At 40.8% G+C, this 18,886-nt stretch overlaps 4 protein-coding genes across 6 annotated transcripts; 3 read left to right on the top strand and 1 right to left on the bottom strand.

Annotated features, from left to right (window-relative positions):
• Positions 1 to 371: 371 nt before the first annotated feature.
• rack1 (receptor for activated C kinase 1) lies at positions 372 to 3,362 on the top strand. The gene is made up of 8 exons (XM_008327128.1): positions 372 to 615; positions 1,367 to 1,538; positions 1,754 to 1,901; positions 1,995 to 2,090; positions 2,307 to 2,417; positions 2,557 to 2,697; positions 2,929 to 3,039; positions 3,252 to 3,362. The coding sequence occupies exons 1-8, from the start codon at positions 507 to 509 to the stop codon at positions 3,315 to 3,317; spliced, it is 954 nt and encodes a 317-aa protein (XP_008325350.1). The 5' UTR covers positions 372 to 506; the 3' UTR covers positions 3,318 to 3,362.
• Positions 3,363 to 3,512: 150 nt separating this feature from the next.
• On the top strand, positions 3,513 to 6,512 carry nme5 (NME/NM23 family member 5). Of its 2 annotated transcripts, XR_003051934.1 has the most exons (6): positions 3,513 to 4,024; positions 4,544 to 4,749; positions 4,896 to 4,996; positions 5,069 to 5,187; positions 5,279 to 6,096; positions 6,312 to 6,512. XR_003051934.1 is itself a non-coding variant. In XM_025063064.1 (5 exons), exons 1-5 carry the CDS (start codon positions 3,896 to 3,898, stop codon positions 5,408 to 5,410), a joined length of 687 nt encoding a protein of 228 aa, XP_024918832.1. In that variant the 5' UTR covers positions 3,513 to 3,895; the 3' UTR covers positions 5,411 to 6,297. The 2 variants fall into 2 exon arrangements, 1 of the variants encoding a protein (XP_024918832.1); XM_025063064.1 differs by lacking the exon at positions 6,312 to 6,512 and having other exon boundaries at positions 5,279 to 6,297.
• hnrnpaba (heterogeneous nuclear ribonucleoprotein A/Ba) lies at positions 6,382 to 10,639 on the top strand. 2 transcript variants are annotated; one of them, XM_008327124.3, is made up of 9 exons: positions 6,382 to 6,511; positions 7,009 to 7,226; positions 7,907 to 8,075; positions 8,165 to 8,323; positions 8,442 to 8,573; positions 8,672 to 8,762; positions 8,872 to 9,009; positions 9,109 to 9,194; positions 9,576 to 10,318. In XM_008327124.3, exons 2-8 carry the CDS (start codon positions 7,024 to 7,026, stop codon positions 9,177 to 9,179), a joined length of 963 nt encoding a protein of 320 aa, XP_008325346.1. In that variant the 5' UTR covers positions 6,382 to 6,511; positions 7,009 to 7,023; the 3' UTR covers positions 9,180 to 9,194; positions 9,576 to 10,318. The 2 variants fall into 2 exon arrangements, with proteins under 2 accessions (XP_008325346.1, XP_008325347.1); XM_008327125.3 differs by having other exon boundaries at positions 6,430 to 6,511; positions 7,003 to 7,226; positions 9,576 to 10,639.
• Positions 10,640 to 10,658: 19 nt separating this feature from the next.
• On the bottom strand, positions 10,659 to 15,977 carry phykpl (5-phosphohydroxy-L-lysine phospho-lyase). Its single transcript, XM_008327126.3, has 13 exons — positions 15,770 to 15,977; positions 15,541 to 15,659; positions 15,293 to 15,452; positions 14,531 to 14,605; positions 14,369 to 14,456; positions 14,165 to 14,281; positions 13,386 to 13,468; positions 13,079 to 13,304; positions 12,422 to 12,576; positions 11,730 to 11,819; positions 11,500 to 11,633; positions 11,358 to 11,402; positions 10,659 to 10,804 (listed from the first exon to the last, which is right to left on the bottom strand). The coding sequence occupies exons 1-12, from the start codon at positions 15,826 to 15,828 to the stop codon at positions 11,359 to 11,361; spliced, it is 1,350 nt and encodes a 449-aa protein (XP_008325348.1). The 5' UTR covers positions 15,829 to 15,977; the 3' UTR covers positions 10,659 to 10,804; position 11,358.
• Positions 15,978 to 18,886: the final 2,909 nt, after the last annotated feature.

Raw genomic sequence — 18,886 nt, forward strand, 5'->3', positions numbered from 1 at the left:
TTAACGATTTGAAAATTTATATTTTCATTGAATATTTCATTTTTAAATTAATTGATTGTGGTGGTGGGGTGGGGGTCTTTGCTACTGTGTTAAAGAACATCTTTATGTCTTAAAAATGAGAAAATTTGATTATAGCACTACCCACAGCAGAATGATGAGATATTTGTTTGTAAACGTCGTTTTAGCTTTTGTTTTTAAATAGGCTTTTAGTTATCTGGCAATTCCAAGATATAAACCTATATGAGAAGAAAATCCATTTAAATGTATGTTTTTAAAAAAAGAATAAAGCCATAATTTCTGCAGAACGAATGATTACACTACTCTATATAGAATCAAAGCTACATTTCCCAGAATTCTCTGCGGCACGTTCACCTCTTCATAGCTATTGCATCCGGGTGTGAACTTCCTTTTCCTCTGTGCCTGGTTGCGATGAGGACTTAGGTTTTACCGGACCTCTAAAATATCCGAATCCATCCTTGAGAAAGGCACCACCGAACCACGCCAAAATGACCGAGCAGATGACAGTAAGGGGGACCCTGAAGGGTCACAGTGGATGGGTCACCCAGATCGCCACGACGCCCCAGTATCCCGACATGATTCTGTCGGCGTCCCGAGGTGAGGCTTCCTGCCCCCGGCTCCGCCAACATGGCTCTGCTGGAGCTAGCTAGTTTGCAGATATAACGTAAGGCTCTAGAAACTTTGGGGCACGTTATTCATAGGCTGTGTGTGATAAAAGCAGAATTACAACTACTTTTTGCTATATTAAAGGTGTTACGTTGTATCGAAATTGCTCGGCCACGGCAAGGCACCGGCTAGCTTTGATAGCTAACGGTATCAGTGTTGTGGAACTGTCTGCTAATGACGTGTAGCTTATAACAAAGCAATTAGTCCTGATAAGAAATTTGTTCTAATTGAAGTACTTTCTACTATAGTAGATGCGTTTATACCGAATTGAAACGCGTATGTAAACATACGAACTTCAGTTGAGAAACTCACTTTACGTACAGGAAGACGATCATGTCATACAATTGAGTTGGCCATCTACATTTACTTAATCCCGTCCATGGACCTGTCATTTACAGGCCTAGATGTAATTGTTGTAAACTTTTGGTAACATTCACTTGAATTCTCTCAAACTGTTTTAGGGTCTATTGGCAAACTTAAGTGATCCAATCTGTTGCTGCTTTTCCTTCTAGAATATTTTCCACCTTCATTTATATTGTCTGCACAGTTTGTGCTTCATATAGCTTTTCCAAACATGGATGCATGTGTCTTGGGGGATTTTTTTATTTTATTTTTACACCTGAAGTGCTCAAATAAAGGACAGTCCAGTTGAAATTTATAATATCTGCTTTTTGGTTTTCAGACAAGTCTATCATCATGTGGAAGCTGACCCGTGATGAGACCAACTATGGCATCCCCCAGCGCTCCCTGAAGGGCCACTCTCACTTTGTAAGTGATGTTGTCATCTCTTCAGATGGACAGTTTGCACTGTCTGGATCCTGGGACGGTACCCTGCGCCTGTGGGATCTGACCAAGTAAGTGTCTTAAGGACTTATGGATATGTGCTGTTAGAGTCAGTGTTGATGTGACATATTCTTGTTGAGGAGTCGCATATGTGGGAGATTAAAATAAACCTAAGATTTTATTTAGCTGTGGTCACTAATTCTTAAGTTCTGTAATAATCCCACCACCATAAAAACTGAAAAGTTGTATTTTAAAATATGCAAGTCAACATGTTATCTCTGTGCAGTGGTGCCACCACTCGCCGATTTGTTGGACATACCAAGGATGTCCTGAGTGTGGCCTTCTCTGCCGATAACCGCCAGATTGTGTCCGGCTCTCGGGACAAGACCGTCAAGCTGTGGAACACTCTTGGAGTCTGCAAATACACCATCCAGGTAAAGTGTCACAAACTCCACCTTTTGTGATGTGTAGTGATGGTAAAAGTTGAATCAATTGCAAAACGTCTACATTTCACCTTCATCTCACAGGATGAGAGCCACACCGAGTGGGTGTCCTGTGTCCGCTTCTCCCCCAACAGCAACAACCCCATTATTGTCTCCTGTGGCTGGGACAAGATGGTCAAGGTAAACTTTTTTCTTTTTTTTTTTTAAAATTCCACCTCTGTTTTTTGTATGTAAGAGAACCCCTATGTGATTGGTTTGCCCTGTGATTAAAAATATTTGGCATGTATTACCTGACCCTTGATGAAAGGATTTGAATTAATGAGGGCCCAACCCGTGTACTGTTGTACAGTTGCTTTACGTTTTTGTTTATGTTACTTACGTTGTTTCTTCATTCAGGTGTGGAACCTGGCTAACTGCAAGCTGAAGACCAACCACATTGGTCACACTGGCTTCCTGAACACGGTGACCGTCTCCCCTGACGGCTCTCTGTGTGCATCTGGTGGAAAGGTATAGTGAAATGCTCATTTTCACAATTCATTAGAACTTAACAGGGATCAGTTACTTTTGGGGGGTTACATAAATGGTCAGGCTTTTCACATAAAAATATTTTATGATCTAAATTAGTGTTTTTTTTTTTCTCCTACAGGATGGCCAGGCTATGCTGTGGGACCTGAATGAGGGCAAGCACCTGTACACCCTGGACAGTGGTGATATCATCAATGCCCTCTGCTTCAGCCCTAACCGCTACTGGCTGTGTGCTGCCACTGGCCCCAGCATCAAAATCTGGGTAAGAGACCTGAACATAAAAATGGTTGAACAGCACATGCATGCCTTTAAGAGCGGTGATGAAACTCAACGCCAACTGTATTCCTTGATGATAAAGAGGCTGTTTCTGAGCTCCATTGGATTAAAATGAACGACTCCATAATTAAATAGATTTTTGTTTCCTCTGGAGTTCTCTCCCGCACCCCTGACCCCTCCTTTATAGTTACTGATTGCCTTTGTTGTCCCCCTGTAGGATCTGGAGGGCAAGATTATTGTAGATGAGCTGAGACAGGAAGTGATCAGCACAAACAGCAAAGCTGAGCCTCCACAGTGCACGTCCCTGGCGTGGTCTGCTGATGGACAGGTAAAATACTGTTCTGTAGAATGTTGTATATTTGACTGCATTAGTGTTGTTTTTTTCCCTGGTGATTATACCCATTCACTTTTATCTCTGATAACCACTGCTGACAGTCCTGCAAATATGAGGGGAACTAAAGATTCTGAATGAACTCCAGGATTAAACCTGGATATAATTCGATAAGTCTGTTAAACTTTTTGTTTTTGTTTTTTTCCCAGACTCTGTTTGCTGGCTACACTGACAACTTGATCAGAGTGTGGCAGGTCACCATTGGAACTCGATAAGAACTTTAAGTTGAAGATTTAAATAAAAGACTGTTTGACAAAGAATGTGCCCTGTGTTTTTTAACTGTTGTTGAAAGTTGGAGCAAAATTGGAAAAGGTTTGTACCATGGAATTAAAACAAAACTCACATCAACAAAAATCAACATTTAAAGTGATATGATCCTGGTATGTTTCAGCTCTACTTTACACATGAATCTATTGTTGTGTGTGTGTATGTCTTTGAAATAATCACTGATTGCACTACTGTGTAGTTAAAACATTGAATTTCATTGTATTTTTAGTACTGGGTTACAATTGTGCTTTTGTAAGAGACCTGAACAAGAGAACATGTGGACCAAGCAGTGTGTGCATAGTGTAAATGCATGGTAAAGAAGTGAACGGCAGTGTGAAAATTGTCGTCTTCGGCTCTCCGTATACTGAGGCTGGTAACATGGCAACCACGCACAACGACACAACGTGTTGAAGTCGTGTATGTGTGTGTAAACCGATATAAAGCTGTAGTACGGTTCAAATTATCAACAGTAACTCATTCAGGCGTGCTTATTTTATATAATTGTGTGAGTTGTGCTGGGAGAAAAATGGACGACGGTTCAAATCCGCATCGAATTTTTGTGGAGAGAACCTTGGCTATCATCAAACCTGATGCCGTCCACAAAAGCGAAGAGATTGAGGACGTTATCTTCAGGTCTGGGTTCACTGTTCTGCAGGTGCGTTTTATATTTTAGTTCAGGAAGAATATCATCGGTGAATGATTGTAATCAATTTGTTGCCAAGTTCTTTTAATGTTTGTTTTTTCATAAGTTCATAAAAAGACTGAGCATGACATAGTTTGTCCACAGGAGAGCGCTGACAACACTCATACTGTTCGAATAAATTTGAAACATCCTCTGTAATACTTAGCGTTTATCGATTATCGGCATACAAGTAAACTGTGTGTAACCTCGTGCAGTATATACGATGATGTGACCCTTCATTGTTTATTTGTAGTTTAATCAAAGTTGAGTCGGTGGGTTTTCAACAGACCAAGAAAAAGAATCACCATAACATTGAAAGTATAACTCTAGCAGTTTTCAACAGACCAAGAAAAAGAATCATAACATTGAAAGTATAACTCTAGCTGCGATGACTAAAAGTTAGCTAAGAAATTCTATTGTAGTTGTATTATTTAATTTTATTCTTATTATCTGTACTGCCAAAAACGAAATAATTCCATTTCCATTCAACAGAAACGGAAGGTACAGCTGAGCCCAGAACAGTGCAGTGATTTTTATGCAGACCAGTATGGAAAGACCTTCTTCCCCAACCTGACTGCCTTCATGAGCTCTGGCCCTATCATTGCCATGACTCTAGGCTGCTACAATGCTGTGGCCCACTGGAAGTCTCTTATGGGGCCTGTCAGCATTACAAAAGCAAGAGAAATCTATCCAGAATGGTTGGTTTTTTTATTCATAACAATTTATTATTATAGAGTTATTGTCATTATCTGCTTTATTGATTTTGCACTAATAATTTTCTACACCAAAAGCATACTTCTCAAATTATATTATAATAGAAATGGACTTGTTTTTTTTTCTTCAGCCTCAGAGCCAAGTACGGAACGTCTGATCTAAAAAACGCGCTGCATGGCAGTGAGTCACTTTATGCAGCTGAGAGGGAGATTAAATTCATGTTTCCTAACTGTAGGTATAACACATCTCATTGTACATAAATCCTATTGAATTTTGGATAAAGACACTTGTTGCTCCCTGCAGCTGTTATCGAGCCCAGTTTTTCCAAAGAATCAACTGATGAATACCTGAGCAAATATGTGAATCCAACTCTGCTTCGTGGACTCACTGAGCTGTGCAAGCATAAGCCAGAAAACCCCTGTGTAAGTATTTAGTAAATAAATAGTAAATAAGTGTTTATATAAAAATAATTTCTCGTGTTTTTATCATTTTGTGCTCCTGTGTTAACACCAGGTCTGGTTGGCTGAGTGGCTGATGAAAAACTGTCCAAACAACCCTGAAGTATGCGATGGAGACACAGTTAAAGACACAAAACACCAAAATAAAAATGAACACAGGTCATCAGACAAAGTAGTTTCTTCTTGAATAATTTATTTTAAACACATGACTTAAATACTATACCTTAATTAAAGAGCATTCTGTGCACCGAGCAGCTGTTGTGTTTACTCTTGCCTTTAATGATGCCAAGACTACGAAAGCAATGACAACACTGGGAGCCTTTATCTTTTTAAGCCACCACTGTGGCTTTTCATATTGAAAACATTGTTAATTTCAGAACTTCAGAAAATTATTATTTCAAGTTATCGTATGAATCAATAAGCAATGTATGTTTCATTTGCATTGTAATTGTATTCTAGACATAATAGCAGGATGATAGCATGGTTCTAAAACCTGTTTTACTGAGCTCGGTTAATGAGTTTAAACCATTACGACATTTCTGGAGGAGTTTGCTCAAACTCAAACTCCCAACATTAGATGTGTTTGCTGTAACTGAACAGACATATTTGAGCAGTTTGGAGAATAAGCTACAAAGGCAAGGTTGGACTTTCTGCTGAGTGGAGATCGTTGGTCTGTTGGACAAAGGATGTTACAGATGGGGCATCCAGGAACCTGGGAAAGGGCCACAGAGAAAATCAATGGACATTGGGGAGAGGGGCATACAAATGGTCACTCTAACTAATAGTGGAAGAGGCCAGGGAGAAGTAAAATGTCGGCAGATGTTTCCCCTGTGGTGACCCCTAAGGCAAGAAGCGAAATAAGACACACTGGAGGTACAGACCTGTTGTATTGTACAATGAGTTGCCATGTTAGCAATAAACACAGTAACGTCTGTCAAAATCATATACTGGCCATTTGTTGAGCAAGTATTATTCGTCGCGTCAAACAAGTCGTCAGAATACTCTTTAAATTATTTTAACTGTTAACTGTATCAACAAATCAACACCATCTACCGCAAAACCTCTCCTTTCCGATTTTTCCTGTGCAGGGGAGTGAACGTCTTTCTTGAGGTCAGAATGCAGCGCCCACATGATTGGTGGCTTTAGTCGTGGCAATATGGAGAAGCCAATCACACGTCTGCTTTGCGGACACGTGGTTTCTTGCCTACCGGTTCTAGAAAACCAACCACGAGTCGTCGTCGTGTGGGAGAATCCATCTTGAAGAGAACGCTCTCCGGTTGTGTGACTAGTAAGTTGCTTTACGTATTGTTTTATCTTTTGATTTTCGATGATCTGCCACGTAAATTATAATGTTATTGTGTATGCGCCTTTTGTCCTCGGAAAAATTATCCACATAGCCGTATTTATTACGAAACTAGGCGCGCTATGTGTTGCTAGCGCGGCCTCTGCATTACGTAACTGAGTTGCGCCGCTCTGTCCAGCTTTATCTCTCAGATACAGACGGTTACCGTTATTTCTAATCTGTGGTTTAGGTCAGGAATTCCCTCTGTAAGCGATTGGTTTCATCGTTTAACATTAACGTAGCTTTGGTTTGGTGTGTTTTGCTTGCACGCTGTAACAAACGGCGCTCTGTATATGAATGGAGCGCCAGTGTGCCGGTCAAAATGGTGGGAAATGCGGACAAGCATGTCGGTGTGTAAATGGCGAAGGGTGCCCGGCTCAACGTCTTTAGCCGCTATCGGCCTATTCGTGTAATCATTGTTTTTTTTTCCTCCTTTGGATTAGGAATAAAAGTGGAAAATGTCTGAAGCAGAGCAGCAGTATATGGAGACTTCCCAAAACGGACATGAAATTAACGACGAAATGAATGATGATTTAAACGGAGCCGGCCTGGAAGAGGAGGGGAACGACGCGGCAGAGAGCGCTGTGCTTGACGAGGACTCTCAGAACGGCGGCACAGAGGGAGGCCAGATCGACGCCAGTAAAGGAGAGGAAGATGCCGGGTGAGTATTAAAGGCCATAATGTCTGCCGTTTGTGGATGCAACGATTGTTAATACGAGCAAATGGTTTTCCGCGTTTCTTTGTTCGCACGGCCTTTGTTGGCGCCATGTGCAAAGAGGGGGGGATGGGCGCTAGATTACAGCCCCAATCACATCTTAGCTCGGTAAAGAAGACGCGTAGATTGTGTTTCATTCGGTGGTGGTCATTGTGTAAAATAGTGGTTATATGTTTACAAAGGCGTAAGAGAAGTAGGCCGCCTTCCTACGTCACGGGGTCAACAGATGCTCTGGAACAGCATGTACATTTACAACCCCCTGCCCAGCAGCTACCCTCACCCCACAACTATATAATGTTCGAATACTGGGGCTACCACCAGAATGTGCATGTCCATCAACTTATTTAGCTGCATTACTGTACGTTTTGCGTGAGACGTGATTAAAAGTTAGTGATAAAGGTGGTCTGTCAAATATCTAATGAGATGCTGATAGATACAGAAATTGATCAAACTTACATCTGAAATTAAAATATAGTAAAGAGTACCATTTACATGTAAGGATTAGTATAGGAACAAAAATGTAGTATCTATAGTAGTCTTTTTTTTATATAGTAGTAAATTTTTTTTGCCACTCAAGTGAAGCAAAATCATTGCTAAACTTTTGACCTATCTCTTGGTGTGCTTAGGAAAATGTTTGTTGGCGGTCTCAGCTGGGATACAAGCAAGAAGGACCTCAAGGATTACTTCTCCAAATTTGGTGAGGTGACAGACTGCACCATCAAGATGGACCAGGGGACTGGTCGGTCCAGGGGTTTTGGCTTCATTCTCTTCAAAGATTCGTCAAGTGTGGATAAGGTGAGAAAAATGCAGTCAACATAAATGGTGGCTGTTAATTTTGTGGATGGATTGATTCATCTGTTAACTTTTTTAAATTATGTGTTTAGGTTCTTGAACAGAAAGAGCACAAGCTGGACGGCCGACAGATCGACCCAAAGAGAGCAATGGCCATCAAAAAGGAGCCAGTCAAGAAAATCTTTGTCGGAGGCCTTAATCCTGAAACCTCAAAGGAAGTCATTGAGGAGTATTTTGGGACTTTTGGAGAGGTAAGACATAAGTTTGTCTTCATGCTGCTGAATAGACCACATGTATCTACATTGGTTGATTTGCATTTAGAGAAAAGTAAATGAAAGATAACCTGGGATTTTTTTTTGTAACCTCCAGATTGAGACCATTGAGCTTCCCCAAGATCCCAAGACTGAGAAGAGGAGAGGATTCGTATTCATCACATTTAAAGACGAAGAGGCAGCCAAGAAAGTCAGGGAGAAGAAATTCCACAACGTTGGAGGAAGCAAGGTAACTGGATGTCGAACGTTGTGCACACATGCAAGCTGGCTGTAAAGTATCCTGTTTTGGAGGCTTATATTCACTCTTGAATATTGTCATCATCCCAGTGTGAAGTCAAGATCGCCCAGCCTAAAGAGGTCTACCAGCAGCAGCAGTATGGAGCTCGCGGTGGATTCGGGGGACGCAACAGGGGACGGGGTAAGCATGCTGTTTTGTTTTCCCCTCACCAAGTCTGACAAGGCTATTTCTTGTGTTTCAGAGTTGTGACAGAAATGTTTCCCCTGTTTTTTGTTGGGTTTTTTTAAAGGACAAGGCCAGAACTGGAATCAAGGCTACAACTATTGGAACCAAGGATACAACCAGAACTATGGCTATGGACAGCAAGGCTATGGATATGGCAACTATGATGCCAATTATGGTTATGGCTATGGGGGCTACGATTACAGTAAGCGATAAGTGCCCCCAGGGAAGAAAACAAAAACTCTTTTTCTTGGTCCTCCTTGTTGTACAGAAGAACTCAGTCCCCTTTTCTCTTGTCCTCCAGACCAGGGCAATACAAGCTATGGGAAAGCTCCAAGACGTGGAGGCCACCCGAGTAGCTACAAGCCATACTGATCACACGTAGTGCAGGTATGCATTTTTGCATCATCCGTGGTAGTCTTAGAACATAGATGTAACCATTGGTGTATTTGATCCCAAAGATCTCCATCTACTCTAAATCCATTCAAACATTGGGGTGGGGTTGGAGAGGACCGTGGTGTGGGGGGAGGTCTCTGACCGTAAGAGATGGGCTCATTCCATCTGTCAGTCATCTAAACATGCGTGTGTACAAAAACTACTTGATCACTAAGGGTTGAGTTGGTGGTGGTTGAATTAGCGGCCGTGCCCTTCCCTAACTCTGTCCCATTCACTGACCTGTCAAGACTCATTCATGCACCTGTCTCTCTGTGTAACTGCATGCCGTCTCTTGGTTTGTTCTCAGTAACATTAAGCCCATGTTTTTCTCCTAAGGTCAAAAGTAAATAACAAAGAGAACCATGGTCTGACCACAGCGAACATGGGGCTCTGGCTTTTCCTTTGGAGTTGGCAGAAATTTGGACTCATGCTCCATTTGTACAGAACAAGTGAGGAACTGGGGAAGCAAATGTCACTTTTCCACTTTTTATTTTATATTGTTTCGTGTCCATTTACATTTCCAGCGATGGAAGTGTTATTTTTACTGTACTTTTTGGTACCTTTTTGAATCTAATGTATTGTATGGTTGTATTTTTACATGTCTACTGGATTTACAGACAAGCAAGAGCTTTTAAAGCTCACAAATAAAAACAAATATGCTTTTCCCCCTCCCCCCTTTTGGTGTTTCTAGATCTTTAGTTCCTTTCTCGTGCTGAGTGTTGGATGCGAGTTGCATGGCTTCATTTGTGGGGTGAGATTTATAAAAGGGATATGAACTATCAAAGGGTCCATTGTAAGCGTATGGGGTGAATGTTTGCAGATGGCATAGTAGACGAAGACAACCAGCATCTATTTTGGGTTTTTTTTTTGTTTGATTTTTTTTTTGTTCTGTTTTTTCTTTCTTTTGGCTTTTAAGGAAATTCTTCCCCAACCGTGTCTGCAATTTTAAGTGGCTTTACTAGTGTTATACAAATAAATGCAAGCCTGTTAATGTACGAGGGCACCCCCTCTCTCACTGGAAACTCATTCCTCTAGTGTCTTGGGCAAATTGGTAGAAATAAACTTTTTTGTTTATATTACTCTTGGATCCTTTTGTTATTATTTGTAAAGTTAATGTTAAATGTTTTGTACTCTTAAACGGCTTGCTTGTTTCATCCTGGGTAAAGATAATATTTACAGATACTTCACTGGGAGCCTGTGGGAGAGGGCTGCACTCCCTGTAGGTAACTGGCTGATGGTAAATGCCTGTCCATTACATGTCAAACTGCAATACTTGAGCAATTGTGAATGTGTCCAGAGTTTTAAAAAAATGTGATCTGGTAAGTGCTTATGTAAACCACCCTTTGTATTGCTTTAAGTATTTGGGGCTAGTTTTAAAACTCAATGCTGTGAGATAAAGGGAAAAAAAAACAGATGACCTTCAGTGTTAGATGTTTATTAGGGTCAAAGAACTTGTAGTTCCCTAGTGCTGCAGTGATTTTTTTCCCAGGTGCTACTGAAGTCACACAGCCAGTATCAGAACCATCGATTGTCTGGTTCATCAGGCTTGTAGTAGGGTGGAAACCCTGGGGGTAAAAACATGTTTGGTCAAAGAGGTTCATGTTATAGAGAAGTTATCCTTCAGACGTGTTTTCTGTTATTACTGAAGTAATGTGGTTTTCACATACAAACCAAATTCAGTCCAAAAATGATTTCTATGATTATTGTGAGGGTTCAAATGGAGCCCTGACCTAATTCTGGTCCTCTGTGTGATAAGACTTAGTGTTCACGCTGCATCTTCTCTGAAGCTCTAGACCCTTTTGGTGTACTCCAGCTTTTGTTGACTAGCAGCGTCTTAATGTTTTTGGTGTCCACACCAACACAAATCCTACGTATGATTATTATGATGAGGGCTGAATTGGTCCATATGTGAAAACACGCCAGGCTTTTAATCTTAAAGTTGTATAATGCCCAGTGCTGCAAGGCAAAAACATGTTCTGCCAGATGATGTGACTGAACCTGTTTGATCCATTGGAATTTAAAGTCTCGAACATCCTTCTCTCTACCTCTGAATTTTATGAATGTGACCATCTGACAATGTGTGATGAAATTAAAACATTTTCTACAGGTTTGACAAACCTTAGATGTCTTCTTTTCCAAGTCTGAGGCCACTGGCCGAGATGTCTGGGAAACAAAATGACAATTTTCATCTTGGTTCAGTCAAAAACATTGTGACTGTGGTTAGTTGTGTGTGTGTGTGTGTGTGTGTGTGTGTGTCAACCTGTGAGAATACGATCGATACACTTGGCCACTACTTTTGCGTCGTCCATACTGAAGCACATGGGAGGTTTAAACTTCACCACGCTTTCCCAGGGTCCATCTGTACTGACACAGATTCGATCTTCCTCTTTCAGCCTACGCCCCAGTTCAAAGATCATTATTGAAGGAGGGATAAGTTTCCGGACAGTTGATATAGTCTTTTGGAACTCCGTCATGGTCTTTTTATTTTACCTTTTTACCACTAGTGCAGCAGTTTTTGTGGCTGGGGTTTTCTGCTCTCGGTCCTGCACCAGTTCTAGACCCACAAACAGACCGACGCCTCTGTGAAGATGGTAAAATTAAATTAGGTCTGAAAGTGAATTGTTCGTCATTGTGATACTGCACACACAACAAAATGTGACCTCTGCTTTTAACCCTTGACCATAGTGTTAAAGGTACTGTTAGATAAAATAATCATGGACTTGTAGATAAGAGATGTCAAAGGGTTTCTTGTGTTTCTTAACCTAGAGAGAAACCTTTTTAGCGTCTTAGAGCAACCAACTGGTCCTTGGATCAAAGCATCTCTTAGATTTGCTTATTTATAACCAAAAAACTATACTGTGAATTGATTTTGTTTTTTACAGTAAATATGGAGCTGTAGCAGGATTAAGTACCTAAGAACACTAAGGCCTGTTGTTATGACTAAAGACGCTCTGGTGGTTAACCTCAGATACGCTGTTAGCTCAGGTTCTTCAGCCTTTAACAGAGATACAAAACCACAAGACTGTTCTTAAAAACTTAAACGTGAATTAAACGTCTACTATTACAGTATACTCTACAAATGAATTGTAAGGCCCCATGCCTTCATCGTTTTAAAATATCATCTAAAGTAGAGTCAAAATAGTGTGACTTGGTGCAAAATGGTGAATTTGAATCTGAATCACCTGACATCGCCAATCGTCTGATGTCGTGTCTGTAGCTCTGTGAGTAAGTCTTTGAGGTGCGCTCCCACTTTTAAGGCGTTTCCTCTCAGGTCCTCCTCCTCGATCACATCAAGGACGGCAAGGCCGATGGCACATGACACTGGGTTCCCTCCGAACTAAGACAAATAAGACATTGACATAACAAGACTGTTGATACTGTTAAGACATTGACATAACAAGACTGTTGACATGTACAACCACACACTTAAGTCTTAGTGTGTATAAAATGTATTTTTTATCTTGAAGAAGATTATATTTTGGAACGTTGATAAATCGTGATTCATGATCGTGACCTTACTGATTGGACACATCGTTATTGGTTAGGGTAGAGTGGTCTGTGCTCTTGCCTTACAGCAGGTAGTTCAGGGTTAGTTCTCCTGTAGCTACGTTACATGATTAAAAAATGTGCAGAGTTAGGTTTAATGCACAATCTTAACTGAGTTCAGAGTGTGAGCGTGAATAGTTGTTTGACTCATTACGTGGTCCAGTGGTGGACTGGGGGAAAGTTTAGGGTGTAACACACTTTTGCCTGTCAACTGCTGGAATAACAAACATTTTAAAATTTCCAACAACTAGAATATTACAATGCAGCTGTAAAAGAAGCATTGGTGTGGTCACCGTATTGAAGTACTCCACTCCATTAGCTGTGAAGGCCCCTGCTATTTCCACAGTGGTTGCTACACATGCCAAAGGATGCCCATTGCCCATGGGTTTGCCCATTGTCACAATGTCCGGACAGAAATCCTCCCCCTGCAGCTGAAAGGCCCAGAAATGACTTCCCACACGCCCAAAACCCGTCTGCACCTCGTCGGCCACAAACACTCCTCCGGCTGAGTGCACGTATCTGGGTGGGGCAGCAGAGGGGCAAACCTTGTCAACATTTTCTGAACAGGAATTGAGTCAAATCCAGTGAGTCCACACTCACTCTGCAACTTTAGCAGAGTATCCCTGTGGCAAGATGAGTTGTCCTCCGACACTCGGCAGTGATTCAGCAAAGAATGCACATATCTACGGAAAAAATAATTATGTCAGTTTAAAATAGCCTTTTCCTAATCGATTTTTATCGATGCAGTGTTTTATTATAATAAAACATTTATATTCAAATTAGGGCTCTCACTCGATGAAACATGAATCAGATTATTCGATTGATAACTATGGATTCATCATGATTAATCAAGGTTATTCAACGTTCCTGAAAGTGACAAACTACTTTTTTCTGTAGACAAATAACAGTTGGTAGATGTAAGGGTTTCACACTTGTTTATATGATAGAAACATTATTATATCTTGTAGAAAGTGTCCAAAGCTGCTTGAAGCCAACAATAATTACCAATATGAATTGCTAAACTTGTCAGTCAAGTTTAAACTTATTTACTGCTCTGTGCTCAGTGAGGCTGGTCTGACAGGTTTGAGATGAAGTTGAAGCCTCAGCTGTATGAGTCGGTATTTCATGATAGTGTGTGCAATTAATTACATGTGTATGAACTACTATGTATAGGTATTATTATTGTACAGTACACATCATTCTGCACAAATGCTCTAAAATGCATGACAAATTTTAATAAGCTTCATCTTCACAACTTAATTTGTCATGCATTTTAGAGCATTTGTTTGCTCTAAAAAGATTAACATAACCAACATCTTAGTTGCACCGTCCTTATTAAAATATTATAATTTTCTGAAATAAAAACTCATGACGTGTACCTTCCGTCCTCTGCTGTGCACCTCCTCTATTAGGTCTTTCACTGTGTCGGCGTAGGCTTGGCCTGGGTTGGGGTGATTCTCCCTGTACCTTCCTCTGTAGGTGTCTGGTAAAGGAGCCTAGGGGATAATAAGCCACATTAGGACAAACAGCTGTCCATTGTTGTTTAGCAGGTTGAGTAATGGTAACAGGTAATGTTTACACACCACATGAACCCATTCTTTCTGTCCTGTCAGTTTCCGGAACTTGTACGGACTAATGTCTATAAGGGACGTTAGGTGCCCGTGGTATGCACTGATGTAGAAGAAGAAATTGTAGTAAATGTGTATATTGTCAGAGGGTGAAGGGTGGAGCATCACAACACTCACTGGTCCAGGACAACGACGTCCTCATGTTGAGTGTACTGGCGGGCCAGGCGAAGGGCAAGATCGTTGGCCTCGGAGCTGTCAAAATTGCAGAAAGTAAACTTTAATGACAAATTGGACATAAATCTGTCAATTATTAAGTATGTACATGTAAAACCACCGAAGGGTGAAACTGTGTATAAAGTTGACTCGACACTGTGTGCATTTGAAACATGATAAGAGTTTAAATCTACCTGGGTCATAGTTTTATTTTTAATCCAGCTCCTATTGGTCAGAATTGGTACTGTAACCGCCAGCAGGAGCCAGAATTGACACAGCCAAGATAGTACATAGTATAATGCTATATAACTAAACAATAAAAAAAATTATTACAGATTTAAATACTACTATGATTAAATATATTAGGCCATAGGATTCAGGTATTTCAAAAATTGTAACAGTAGAACAAATAACAGGTTTCTATGACCGTGACCGAACTAATAGTATAAGTAGTATTAGTAGTATGTTCAATGGTATATTGAGTATAGTGGGCTATGAATTATTATATTATTATATGTATGAGGGCGTAGGGTATATGTCAACGTTTGAATAGTATAGTAGTATAATTAACATAAATTAGTATGATTAACATAAATACATTCAAAATCACGATAATTATGTAGCTTTTGGCTGTATTTAACAGTACAAGCAGTAGTTCAGACATCACCGTCTGATCAGTGGGTTTACCTCAGGTCTTTGGCTGTGAAAAAGGGCAGAGATACTCACCCAGAGTTGACAAAGTAGAAGACACACAGCTTCTTGGGCAGGGTGGAAGCCAGGCGTTCTGCATACCGGACGATGTTGTCATGAAGAAATCGCGAGTTTGTGTTCAGGAGATCCATTTGCGCTGCTGCAGCCTTAGTAATGCTGGGGTGGCAATGGCCGACTGTGAGAGACAACACACAGTATGGTCATAACACATGTCAGTAAGCAGCAGTTATTATCCAGTACTGACTGAAAGCTAAATACAATACCATGCTGGACGTTGCTGATACAGTCCAGATAGCGAGTACCGTTTTCATCGAACAGATACTGCCCCCTGGCCCTTAGTATTTTCACAGGGTCGTCCGAATAGAAGAGCCGACATGACTGTCTGTAATGACAGAGATTCACATGAGTGACCGACGTGTGCACAATTCACTTTAAACACTGCAATGTATACAAGCGTAATAACCAAACGACCGTAGTGAATGGTACACATACCCGATTAATTTCAACCTGCGGTCGAGGGTCTCTTCTTTGCTGAGTCTTTGCTGAGCCATAACGAATACCGTTTCCTTCTGGTCACATGATTCATTTGACAAACAGGCAACTTTGCTTCACAGCGTTTGCACTTTTATAGCGAACCTTCAATCCAACGTTTCTTGCGGTTCATCTGAACCAGGGGAAAAAGTGGAACACCTAGTGGCCTGCGAGAGCATTGCAAGGGATATGCAATATGCTGAATTTGTGTCCATGCGTATTTAAAGAAGATAATTCTACTTAAATAAACGGGTGAAAGATATTCTGAAAGTATATAAAATTGTTTAGTCAACCAAAAAAAGTTTGCGCCCAATTTCCTGTATGCTCCCTTAAGGTTTGCAGGTCCCCTGTTAAAGTCCTCTGTGCGTGCTCATGGGTGCGTGGCAATTTTTAATGCCATATCACCCAAAGACGTAAAAGTTACGTACATCACGTAACTCCGTGTCTCTTCTTGGCCTTTGTGCATTAAGATCCCCCCGCACTCCCTATATCTTCTGAAGATAAGTGTATGTGAAGGCCAGGCAAAACATAAAAAGCGAGAATAAAAATAAAAGCTGTCAACCTAAGTTACAGAACTTCAAACTTTGGTTTTAGTTGCATTTTGTTTGTATTTTGTTTGCAAGTGTAACAACGTTTTGAAACGTAAATTATGATGTCACTTTATTAAGAATGGCTTAACTGCGGGGCAGCAAATTCTGCAGATTAGTATGAGACAACATCAAAACTTTTTTTTTTACCAGTCTTTGTTTCAATGGGAAAACATACAAACAAACAAAACATATTTGAGAAAATCCCAACACTACAAAATAGCGTATTTCTTCCGTTGGATTTGTTTATGACGGCGTGCTCGGTGCACCCCTGTGCAGTGGTATCGCCCTGAGCCTATAAATAGTCGACGGACTGCGCTTCCTCTGGCCCAGAGAGTGCAACCTCGGTTGCTAAGGAACCGCTGAATGCAGGTAATACATCAGCTGCAGCATGTTAGCATATAGCCGAGCTAAGGCTACAACTCATTCACCTCATTCAAATATAATTAAGCCATCCAGTTTACAGAAATTCCATCGACTTTTTTCATAGTCTACTCTTACAACTCGTGAATGTAGCCTGGTCGGATGTCATGTCATTTCCCGGTGACACACACACACAGAACACTTGTTATGCTTTGAGCAAGCTAACACAGCCGGCTAATCATTCAGTGCACCGCGGGCTGCATGCTGTCGGAGATCAGCTAAAGTCGACTTTAGCCACTTAACCGAGCTTCGTGTTTAACTGTCTTAGCTTGATATAGATAGTCTTCTACAGTTAACTTCAGTGATGCTAATAAACAGTCAATCTAAAACTAGCTGAAGTCATTTTTTTCATGGGATCCTGGCGCTGGAAGTGTGCAGTGTCACATGTGCTACACCATGTATTTTAATGACATTTAGGTCAGATTTAAAAGCCATGTTATGTGTTGTAATAGCTAACTGCTGACAGCCCTGCTGCATTTGAGCAAACGGAGTCGTTTTGTGATGTTGGGGAGCTGCTTTCGTTAGTGGCCTCGTGGAGTTTAGTCCAGGTTGGCAGGAATGACTGAATGTAATCTATGTGAAACGGCTAAAACAGTTATCAACAACTTTATATAACCATAAATTAAAACAACTTCTTCGTTTCCTACCTGTTAGATTTCCTGTTGTCATTGATCCTATCTTAATAAACCAAATAATCTTTGCTTTGTAGACATGAACAAACTATTTGAGTTGGTATTAATTTTTGAGGTTTTGGATGGTAGTTTTTGATAGACCATTTAAAACATTTTCTGAGCTTTTCTCGGGTGTGTTCGAATACCAGTGTAGAACAAGGGGAAACACTGCACAAGCACTTTTCTTTTTTTTTTTTAAACACTGTGACAAAGACCTTGAACATCTATACACGTTTTAGTCCAGGTATAAATGACACATTTTCAGTCTATGTTCTGATTTTGCAGTGTTTGTCGAATAAATAAAGTAATTGTACCTGCTTTGTGCTCTGCACTTGTTACGGTTCAGTACAACGGCTGAAATTGACGTGTTAACTTTCCCTTTTAGTTTCAGTTTGAGCTGTTGACCAGATGTCCTCGTGAGGCTTGATGGTCATTTTACACACCAGAGTAAATGTGCTGATTGCATGGACTCAATTAAAGTATCTAAGATTTTATTTCTAATAAAGTTGCGCCCTGACACGTACTGGTAGTACTAGTCTCTACACACCACACCATTTTGGCTTTGCCTTGGTAACCTAAGTCATTCAGACCTGTGCACTGTTCTTTTGTCCTCTTTGCAGAGATACTATAGTATGCTTCCAGCCTCTATCCCATTCATTTTTCACACACTTCCCCCCATCTCTTCCCCTTTCGTCTTTCCCTCCCCCCTTCCATTCTCTCTGCAGTTCACAACTCTGGTCATTTGTTTTTATTAGACCCAACTTACTTTGATTGCCATGGTATAGTCTCAAAGGTTGTTACTTGAGCCACATTTATCATTTTCTTTGAAATCGCACTACTTCACGTCCAAAATCCCAGTCAGAAGTGGCCGTGTTCACTATGCATGATGGAATGTGAAGTGCTTCTTTGTTCTGAGTCTCCTCACATTCATGTGTTCTCCCTGTCTTTTGTGAACATGAACTTCTGCCTCTGCCTTTTCATGTGTGACAGGGGCTGGCTTTAAATTTTCTCCATATGTCTCATTTGTGCATTTAAAACATATTTACTTCACTACTTCCCTTAAATGCAGCAGTGGTGAAACTTTGTGGTGAATTGTTTTTTTTTGTTGTTGTTGTTTTTTCAGTTCACTAAATTGCTTTCTGTGCTATGTCTCAAATGTCCCTCCAGGTCCATAAAAATGTTCTGGGAATAGGGGGACATGCAAGTCACCTCTGTTGGTCGGGGTGTTTGAGGAACACCACAAAACCAGGCAGGATTTCCACTGCCCCGGTTAAATCTCCATTGAATCCATGTCCGCCCCTGGACTGTAGCTACAAATATGGTGACACTTATCACAGAGCAACTTTGTAAGCAGAGTCTGGAAGCGAGTTATGACAACGCCTTTTGATCTAATGTAA

The sequence above is a fragment of the Cynoglossus semilaevis genome, chromosome 15, assembly GCF_000523025.1.
Source record: "Cynoglossus semilaevis isolate Cse_v1.0 chromosome 15, Cse_v1.0, whole genome shotgun sequence".
NCBI lineage: Eukaryota > Metazoa > Chordata > Actinopteri > Pleuronectiformes > Cynoglossidae > Cynoglossus > Cynoglossus semilaevis.

What these genes read in the sequence shown, in the direction of transcription:
- rack1 (XM_008327128.1), top strand. Translation starts at nt 507, where the DNA reads ATGACCGAGCAGATGACAGTAAGGGGGACCCTGAAGGGTCACAGTGGA. An exon ending in GCCCCAGCATCAAAATCTGG is followed by an intron (nt 2,698 to 2,928) that starts GTAAGAGACCTG and finishes GTCCCCCTGTAG; the next exon opens with GATCTGGAGGGCAAGATTAT. An exon ending in CGTGGTCTGCTGATGGACAG is followed by an intron (nt 3,040 to 3,251) that starts GTAAAATACTGT and finishes TTTTTTTCCCAG; the next exon opens with ACTCTGTTTGCTGGCTACAC.
- nme5 (XM_025063064.1), top strand. Translation starts at nt 3,896, where the DNA reads ATGGACGACGGTTCAAATCCGCATCGAATTTTTGTGGAGAGAACCTTG. An exon ending in AGAGAAATCTATCCAGAATG is followed by an intron (nt 4,750 to 4,895) that starts GTTGGTTTTTTT and finishes TTTTTTCTTCAG; the next exon opens with CCTCAGAGCCAAGTACGGAA. An exon ending in ATAAGCCAGAAAACCCCTGT is followed by an intron (nt 5,188 to 5,278) that starts GTAAGTATTTAG and finishes TGTTAACACCAG; the next exon opens with GTCTGGTTGGCTGAGTGGCT.
- hnrnpaba (XM_008327124.3), top strand. Translation starts at nt 7,024, where the DNA reads ATGTCTGAAGCAGAGCAGCAGTATATGGAGACTTCCCAAAACGGACAT. An exon ending in GGGACGCAACAGGGGACGGG is followed by an intron (nt 8,763 to 8,871) that starts GTAAGCATGCTG and finishes GTTTTTTTAAAG; the next exon opens with GACAAGGCCAGAACTGGAAT. An exon ending in CTATGGGGGCTACGATTACA is followed by an intron (nt 9,010 to 9,108) that starts GTAAGCGATAAG and finishes CTTGTCCTCCAG; the next exon opens with ACCAGGGCAATACAAGCTAT.
- phykpl (XM_008327126.3), bottom strand. Translation starts at nt 15,828, where the DNA reads ATGGCTCAGCAAAGACTCAGCAAAGAAGAGACCCTCGACCGCAGGTTG. An exon ending in TATCAGCAACGTCCAGCATG is followed by an intron (nt 15,453 to 15,540) that starts GTATTGTATTTA and finishes TGTCTCTCACAG; the next exon opens with TCGGCCATTGCCACCCCAGC. An exon ending in TTCTACTTTGTCAACTCTGG is followed by an intron (nt 14,606 to 15,292) that starts GTGAGTATCTCT and finishes CAATTTTGACAG; the next exon opens with CTCCGAGGCCAACGATCTTG.